A 9,428-nucleotide genomic window follows, 5' to 3' on the forward strand; every position below is an offset into this window, starting at 1 on the left:
AACGTTGGCCGTTTTGTTGACTCTTATGTGGGTGGCATATTGCGATTAGCTCAGAGCTCCTACTCCTACGCGTCGGTGTTATAATAGCTTGTGATCATTCAACGTTCTCTTTCTTATTCTACTGCTTATTGGTGACTCATAGTTCGTTATGGATCTGCATTCTCCGCTTCACTGAATTGGATTTTCTCAACTCGCCCACCTGTGAATGGTGACGTCAAAATAACAACCTTCAGTTTCACCTGGCGCATGCGCAGCTGTGCAATTGTAGAAAGTTTACCTGTCTAGAGTAGCCTAGTTCCGGAAGCTGTGTTTCAAGTTATTGTGTCTGACGACTGTGCCCTTGTAGGGGTATCTAGACGCTTGTTTGAATCTTACATTCTTCGGATGCTGTAGAGTAAACGGTAAATATAAAGCCAAAATCTTTTATATGTAATGGGCTTTGGATTAGGCAGCTCGTTTGTTTACCTGAGAACGAGAGCGGGGCTGGTTTTGTTCCCATTTTCCTTCACTTGGTTCACGTATTTGGTTTCTTCTACCAGTCCCTCACCACACTCACTACCTTACTTCCGTATTCCGTGTCAGTGTCAACTGCGACTATTGCTTGACTTTTGTGGTGTGTCATTATCAAAATTTGAAGAAAAAAGTTTTCACTTTTCTTCCTTTTGTGGGGAGGACTTCGACCACCTCAACAAACACAATAAAGAACCCTTACCCTGACTCAACCCCTAGTCCTAGCTAGCCCTACTCCAAGCCCTACCTCTAGCCCTACCTCTAGCCTACTAGCCCTACCTCTACCCTTACCCCTACCCCAAACCCTAACCCTAACCCTCTATTCAACTCTGTTTCACAGTGGTCGCTCATTACGGAATTCCTCCCCTCTAGTGAACTCGTCTTAGTTCTCCAATGACAAATATCCACATTTGAACATAGGATAGGCCTATAGCCTAGGCTAGCTTTTATTATGGGCAGGAATTTTCCTCACGGGGGAGAGAGAGGAGTAGCGCAAGAACTTCCGGGCAAAGCAAAATGGCAACCCGCGTAGTTCGGCTCGATTCGAAAAGTTAAATAGCCGTAGCATCTTTGTAGACGACCAAATTAGCTTACTTTTGTGCTATAATGTCATTTTTTCTTTGCTTTTGTCTAGATCTATATCATTCATCTGATCATCCTCACCGATAGACAGTGATTCAGTATTTCAAAATTTGGAAAAACAGGTGTTGTTTCACACTGGGTGAGAATGCCAATGCTGGCAAGTCTCACCCGGGGTGAGAGGTCGATCGTATTTTTCCCCGCGGTGAGGATAGCCACTTCCTTTTCTGTTTCAAATCATTGATTTACTGGAAACCTCGTATATATTTTGTGCATCTTTAAATCAAATTTGAAGAGAAAGTTTTTCAGAGAAGCATTTTATAATGCTCGAACTCCATATATCTGAAATATCTGTCATTTTTAATTATTTTTTATTTATATGCATGTAGTGACAGTGAGCTTTAGAGTTTTGTGGCGTGTGTGTGTGTTTTGTAAGCGCCACCGAGCACTTTTACAGTGGATTCTGGCCATTATAAATTCATTTATTATTATTATTATTATTGTTATTATTATTATTATTATTATTATTATTATTATTATTATTATATTAATAGTATGTTCTTAATGAAGAGTCAAAGAAGATGACAGCCCAGGTCTACTACCCTAGAAAATGCATTATTTATATTGGTTCAGTAAGATGAAGGGGGGGGGGAGGAGAGAGAATAGAAATAGAGATTAAAGCATCTAGATGTGCCATCTGGCACTGGTGTAGTGCTCCAAGTCCAACCGAGCATTCAACATATAATTGTGGGTGGTGGGGGGGTGGTCTGGTGTGGTTTGCTTCTTCTTTTCAGGCAAACATCTATCGTCCTTATGATAGCCTTATCTCCCCTTCTTCTTTTTTATGTTTGTTACTCTCTTGTAACACCTCTAATTTTGTGACGCTCATATGACCTTATGCAGTTGCGAGCGCCGTAAAACCTCTACTAAAATTAAAACTAAAACAACATAAAATAATTTCTCTATGTAGGTATAAAAAACAGTTAACCCACTGCCTGGTAGGAAGAAGTTTTGGGATTTACAAAGTTAACAGGGGCAATCTAGTATGATAGGATTTGAAACTGCTATAGTAATTGCTTGTAGGCCTTACTTTATTTTTACTTTACTTTACTTTTACTTTTATCCGCCACTTATACCCTTTTTGGTGTCGCGGGAAGAAAGACTCGTCTCTGTCGCCAGCCGGAGAGCTTGGGTCAGGGGGATGCCGTGGGTGGTTAACGTTTAATTTTTACACCAGGGTTAATTTATTCAAATGTCTTACTTCATTATAACTTCTTTCAGGCCATCATGATGAATACCGGAACAACACCAGCGCCCCCCGAGGTCTATTCGACGAACTCCAAGCAACTACTGGTGACGAGAGATCCTGTTTATGTCCACCCTACCATCAGACAGGGACACTTTGTGGGCTTGAAACCTCACAACTACCTGTACTTTGCTATTGTCGCCACACTCATCAATCCAGTGATTGGTGCCGTTGCTATCGTATTTGCCTGTAAGCAGACTTTATCTTTACATTTTTGTGTAGAAAAGTTACAGGAAAATCATGATATTAGTCAAAATGAATAGGGCTGGCTTGCATCATAATCTATTACAAGTACAACATGTGACCCAAAAAAAACCTTTTCCCACAGAGTTATAGGCTTTTCCGCTGGTAACAGTTTTGGGGAGTCTGTAGGTACTTTTGCAATATTTATATTTATGTGTCATTATTTTTCCAAACTTCACTTTATATATTTTCCACTTTGCTTCTTGCTACGTATTCCTGTAGTATTGTATGTATGTAAGGTTGACATGTGTGTGTGCGGGACAGGAAACAAAGGTATGATACACACCCCCTGCATGGCATACCTTCTGGTATCCACTCTATTGCATTTGCGCTTCACACTTACTTTTTGATACAGTAGAACAAGACTATCGCAGCATCCGCTACAGCGAGACCTTACGGGAATCCTCTTTTTCTTGTCTATGTAAACTCAATTACCTGTGCTCGGGTTTAACGGGGCAAGGAAAGGCCCGAGCTTGGAAACAGCGGGTGAAAGATCGAGCGAGCACTAGCTGGAGGAAGAGGGTTGGGGGGTGGGGGGCTGTAGGTAGGCTCCGAACTGGTAGTCAGCGGTGCGGCGTTGTGATTGGCCAGTCCAGTGATGAGTGAGGTGGGGCAGGCGGCAGAGAGAGATGGTGCGGAGAGACGTGTTACGTGAGCCACTCCCAAAGTGATGTGCCATAGCCTTAGGCCTAGGCTAGGCCAAAAAAGACAATAAAAGAAGAGGAAAGCATGTAGTGTCTGGTTTTGGGGTAATTCCCCATTGCAGTCCTATAGCGGGAACTTGCCTGACCCAACAATGTCATGCTCATAACTGTGCCTGAACTACAACAGTGAACTGCTGCTTTTTCTTTCCTAATCCTTACTATTGTCACTTTCCTCTACTTCTTTTGTTTGTTTGTCACACTCTTGTGACCCGCTGTTTCCGGGGTGCCTTGATGGTCGAAGCAGACTTTGTGCTGTTGAAGCTAGAGAGGTGAGCAGAGTAAGTCTGATTCCCTGTAATGATTTCTCTGTTGACACACATCCCTTGGCGCTCATATGACCTTATGCAGTTGCGAGGGCTGTAAAACCTCTACTAAAACTAACTAAAATGAATTGATCAAACCATATCAGTTATAGATTTGACAAAACTTTCTGCAATGGATACTGGATATTAGTCTTCACTGGTATGTAAATCTAGACACATGAACACCCCTGAACTAATCTACTGTCCATTCAAAGACATATTATTTTGCTTATCTTTTGCCACCAGTGCAAGTCTGGGACATTGCTCTCTTACAATTCTTGCCCACACTGTATAACTATAACATCTTCATTGCGTAAGGATGTTATAGTCTATTCATATGATACTAGACATCAAGTGAAATGAATAAATGATGGTACATTTGCATTTTAAAACAATGTTTTTTTCATTGCAGTATGGATCTGAGCTTATTCATATATATGGCATTGGGCACCAAGCGGTATTCTTTACTCTTGCGTTTAAAACATGTTTTTTTTTCATTGCAGTATGGATCTGAGCTTATTCATATATATGGCATTGGGCACCAAGCGGTATTCTTTACTCTTGCGTTTAAAACATGTTTTTTTTTCATTGCAGTATGGATCTGAGCTTATTCATATATATGGCATTGGGCACCAAGCGGTATTCTTTACTCTTGCGTTTCAGACATGTTTTTTTTTTTTTTCATTGCAGTATGGATCTGAGCTTATTCATATATATGGCATTGGGCACCAAGCGGTATTCTTTACTCTTGCGTTTAAAACGTTTTTTTTTCATTGCAGTATGGATCTGAGCTTATTCATATATATGGCATTGGGCACCAAGCGGTATTGTTTATTCTTGCATTTCAGACATGTTTTTTTTTTTTTTCATTGCAGTATGGATCTGAGCTTATTCATATATATGGCATTGGGCACCAAGCGGTATTCTTTACTCTTGCATTTCAGACATGTTTTTTTTTCATTGCAGTATGGATCTGAGCTTATTCATATATATGGCATTGGGCACCAAGCGGTATTGTTTACTCTTGCGTTTCAGACATGTTTTTTTTTCTTTGCAGTATGGATCTGAGCTTATTCATATATATGGCACTGGACACCAAGCGGTATTGTTTACTCTTGCATTTCAGACATGTTTTTTTTTCTTTGCAGTATGGATCTGAGCTTATTCATATATATGGCACTGGACACCAAGCGGTATTGTTTACTCTTGCATTTCAGACATGTTTTTTTTTCTTTGCAGTATGGATCTGAGCTTATTCATATATATGGCATTGGGCACCAAGCGGTATTCTTTACTCTTGCATTTCAGACATGTTTTTTTTTTTTTTCATTGCAGTAAAGTCCGATTCAGCCTTCAACGATGGAGACGTCCATTACGCAACAAAGTGGAGCAACTACGCTTTTCTGACAGGGATTATTGGCATCGTCACATCTGTTATTCTCGGTGTTGCGATAGGGTTCGCACTTGCTGGACCAGGGTTGAGAGGAGGTCACTCATACTGAGACAAACGTTATTTTGTTTCGGTGTGTTCATGGGGCCATTCAAATAATATGATCTTTTACTTTTGTACAGTTTTAATGTATTTTATGAAATCTCTGACAAAATTAATAGACAAAAAAAAAATCAGGGCTCAATTTTAGTCAATTGAAACATTTCTTCACAGATGATGTAAAGATATATTCTTATAGCATTGTCCCGATATTTCCCTCTGAGATAATAAAGTATTATCTTATCTGATTTTTTACCAGCTGCCTGTCATAAATTTCAGGAGCTTGTTTTGGTGTTGAATTAAAGATAAAATTGTTGAACCTCAGCACTTTTTCTTTCATGTTTAGAAGGCAGTTAATGTTGATGCACAATCAATTTTTTTTTGGTGAGCAGTTGTGTTTTTCGCCAAATGGGAGTGAGCAAAAGTTGCTCAGGGTTTTTTTGGTTTTTTTAATTGCTCAGTAAAGGAAAGAAAAAAAGGCTTTTTAGGTACGCAGGGATGACTTTGGAGAGATCTGAGACTGACACTACTTATAAGGCTGGTCCCAGAGTGGCGTCTGTAGGTCTGACCTGTAGCTCGCCAAGCGCACGCGGTCTGCGTGTCAGCACAGCTGCACTGTGTGTTGGCTTCTGTGTCTGAGTGAGCGCCCTCTGCGTGTCAGCACAGCCGTACTGTGCGTTGGCTTCTGTGTCTGAGTGAGCGCCCTCTGCGTGTCAGCGCAGCCGCACTACGCTAGAAGCACACAGGCCTACGAATGTATGCAAACAGTTGAAACTAGGTCAACCTCTTGATTCGAAATTTTAATGTAGGATAAAGTGCATTTCTAGGGATTTTGTGGTCAAGTGTTGATGCTAGCATCAATATCTAATGGTAAAGCACCTAATAATACTAACTTCTTGCTGATTTTGATGATCTGTGAAGAATTTCAGTCGAAAATAAATGCGAAGCGAGGCTGCATGTAACACATGTCCGACATGTTTTACAACACTGTTGAATAGCACGTCTGACGCGTCGCACAGCTCAGCGGACAACAGACAGACCATACAGTGACGCTGCTCAGGCACACGATAATACTTTCATTTGCACGGTGCAGGCTAGGCGAGCGACAGGCCAGACCTACAGAGCCAGTCTGGGACCGGCATAACTCTTGTTCTCTTGCAATCCAAGATTTGTAAGTAATGATCGCCAACATCGCAAACATATCATATGTAACATAATTTGAATTGTAAATAATATGTATGCACTTTGTATGTATCCAGATTACATCCATGTATAGATTCAATGATTTCTTGTTGACATTTTGTGTTTGTAAATTTATGTACGTGTATCATACAGCCTCTGACACGATATTAGGCCGTCTGTTCACCGATGTGACTTTTTGAACTGTTCCTTGTAACATCGATGGGTTCTTTCAAGTTCATGGGATAGTTAACTTTTTTTTCTTTCTTATTTCTCCTCTTTTGTCCTGAATAGGTAGATTAACCCCTTTGTTGCCAAAGAGTGTACGTTCCTACTGTCAGCACTGATTTTCAATGAAGCCTGTTAGCCAGGACAGCAGTGTCGTGTCTCAGTGTTAGAGGAGTTGCGATTTAGCCCACTCATGACACATTTCGGACCGCGGATCTTCAATAGTGTCACTTTCTTCTCTTTTCTCATCCCCTATATTTCCCGTCTTACTCATAATCTTTTTAAAACTTGCCAAAAATCTAAGTCAAGAAGTGAAATTTTCTGCCTTTTTAAAGGTAAGTCATTTTGATTTTTACATTTTGGGAGAGCACACATTTGTCTGCGAGACTAGACCTGTGTTTATTGGTTGCTTGTAAGCCTAACGGTGAACTAATGTTAACAAATTTGGTACTGAACCGATGTGGGCTTTAAATTCCCAAATACGAATCGATGCCGTGGCTAAATCTCTGTACAGAAGAATCAAAAGCCAGATGACGAGCGTGACGTACAACATGTATTGTGCTATAGGCAACCAGGAATGGCCAATTTTGCCGACTTCCGTGACCTACAAAGCTAAAAATTGCGCATTTTCATGACGCATCCGGCACGTCATACGGCAATGAAGGGGTTAATATTGATAGAATGTTGCTTTAAATCTTATTCCTCATGACATGACAGTCAATGTTTCTGTACATTTTTTAAATTTCCCATATCATCACATCAAACTTGTCTTTTGTTTTTATCTGTCCCTGTCGTTTCATGCAAGAAAAATTCTGAAATTATGCTAACTGAGCCCAAAAATGTGAAATTATGCGATTCTGTTAATTTTAACAAAGAATGATAAAGGAAAATAATCAGAAATTATGCGGAAAATGATCAAATTTTGCTAAATTATTCAGGGTGCATAAAACCACGGGGACAGTCTTAGGTTTGTCGAATCCTGACCTCGTTTTTACAATAATTGAAATATTTGAACCTGTCTTTTGTAAGTATTGCAGCTGTACCTTTTTATCTCGGACATTCCTTTTCGACATTCCTTTTCTTAAAAATTATTTTTTTAAAACATGTAACCAATGCAATGTTTTTAATCATGTTGTTGGGCAAGATTTTCAAACATTCCGGAAGATTTTTATTTTGAAATTGCTGGACTTAAGTTTTCCAGCATTCCAGATTATTTTGAACTGGAAGATAATTTGACAAAAACAGTGTATTTATAATAAAGAAATCTACAACAATGTAGGAAAATATTGGAGTTCTTTTGTTGTTTTGGCTTTTTTTTTTTATATACGTGCCTGCAGCATAGCAAAAACTGGCCATATAGTATGTAGTAACTCAAGTGTTCATGAGGGAAAATATAATCTAGTTTGTTCTCAGTTCAGTTGGACTTCAGTCTCAGTATGATAGAGAGTGTGTGTGTTTGTGTGTGTGTGTGTGTAAAAAATGGGTGGGGGGGAGGTTGGAGAGCGCTCTGGTGTGGTCTGCTCCCTTTTACTTACACTTACATGCATCAGACACCTGTCGTCCTTATCTCTTCTCCGTATTATATTCTCTTTGCATGTTGCTCTATAGTAAAACCTCTAATCTTCTACACTTGACCCATTTTGTGTTGCAAATGCCGCACAACTCTTTCTATAAAAAAAACCCAACCCAACTTCTGTTTGTCTGTCTTACTCTATCCGTGCACTAAATGACTAGGATTGTTTCGAGATGAGCGGGTGGTTGGAGGGCGCCACTGGTAGGTCCTACTATACTTGATCTTTACTTTCCCTGTGTTGTTTCTGTCTGTCTTACTTTTTCCGTGGGTGGTTGTCGGGTGCTCAGGTGTGGTTTGCTTCTTCTTTCCTATCAAACACCTATCGTCCTTATCTCCCCTCCTTTTTTATGTTTGTTACTCTCTTGTAACACCTCTAATCTTCTGGCGCTCATATGACCTTATAGTGTTGCGAGCGCCGTAAAACCTCTACTAAAACTAAAACTTACTTTTTCCCAGCGCTACTTTACTTTGACCTACTTCTTTGTTCATCTGGTATCCTTACGATGTCGAGGGGAGGTGCAAGTAATGCAAGTTTCGGTCCTGTACTAGGTGTGTAGTGTCTGTGAAGTAGGCCTACATGTTATGTTGTTCCAGGACCTTTTTAACCCCATCCTGCCAGGTCTTTCTTGGTCTTCCTCTTGATTTGAAGCCTGATTCTCAGGTGTTGTAAGCTCCAGCGGCAAGTTGTTTCTGGGGCATTCTGGTTAGATGTCCCAGCACTAAACTGACCATTATTGTGTCGATGTGCTTCTCCCTACTCAAACGTGGGTGGTTGGCGGGTGCTCTGGTGTGGTTTGCTCCTTCTTTCCTATCAAACATCTATCGTCCTTATCTCCCCTTCTTTTTTATGTTCATTACTCTCTTGTAACACCTCTAATCTTCGGCACTTATGACCTTATAGTTATAAGTTATTGTGTTGCAAGTGACGTAAAATTTTTATTAAAACTAAACTGACCAGTACATGTATTGTGTCCATGTGCTTCTCCCTTCTCAAACAGAACAAAACAAAGTCGACACGCTTGTCTTTGCTCAAACAAACAAACAGAAACACTTTTTTTGACTCCTAACCACCAAGAAAGGGGCAGTGCCACTGACTGTAGTGTCTTTAGGCCATTCCCAAAGGGGGGACATTTCTCGTTCAAGCACAGTAGAATTGTAAATGGGCTGATTCGTGTCACGCTCATAACTTTGCCTGATCTACAACAGGGAACTGCTGCTTTTTCTTTCCTTTTGTTTTTGTAAAGTGTTTTACGGCGCTCGCAACTGCATAGGTCATATGAGCGCGCGGGACACACCCAATATTTTCAGTTGGTAG

At 40.3% G+C, this 9,428-nt stretch overlaps 1 protein-coding gene across 1 annotated transcript; it reads left to right on the forward strand.

Moving 5' to 3' along the window:
- The first annotated feature begins 288 nt into the window (after positions 1-288).
- LOC101852245 lies at positions 289-5,603 on the forward strand. The gene is made up of 3 exons (XM_005099096.3): positions 289-401; positions 2,371-2,584; positions 4,980-5,603. The coding sequence occupies exons 2-3, from the start codon at positions 2,377-2,379 to the stop codon at positions 5,144-5,146; spliced, it is 375 nt and encodes a 124-aa protein (XP_005099153.1). The 5' UTR covers positions 289-401; positions 2,371-2,376; the 3' UTR covers positions 5,147-5,603.
- The last annotated feature ends 3,825 nt before the right edge of the window (positions 5,604-9,428 follow it).

This window comes from Aplysia californica, unplaced genomic scaffold (genome assembly GCF_000002075.1).
Source record: "Aplysia californica isolate F4 #8 unplaced genomic scaffold, AplCal3.0 scaffold00202, whole genome shotgun sequence".
NCBI classification, from domain to species: Eukaryota; Metazoa; Mollusca; class Gastropoda; order Aplysiida; family Aplysiidae; genus Aplysia; species Aplysia californica.

Bases quoted from the DNA above. Each gene is read 5' to 3' on its own strand.
- LOC101852245 (XM_005099096.3), top strand. From the start codon at position 2,377: ATGATGAATACCGGAACAACACCAGCGCCCCCCGAGGTCTATTCGACG. The intron at 2,585-4,979 runs GTAAGCAGACTT...TTTTCATTGCAG, and splicing joins CGTTGCTATCGTATTTGCCT to TAAAGTCCGATTCAGCCTTC.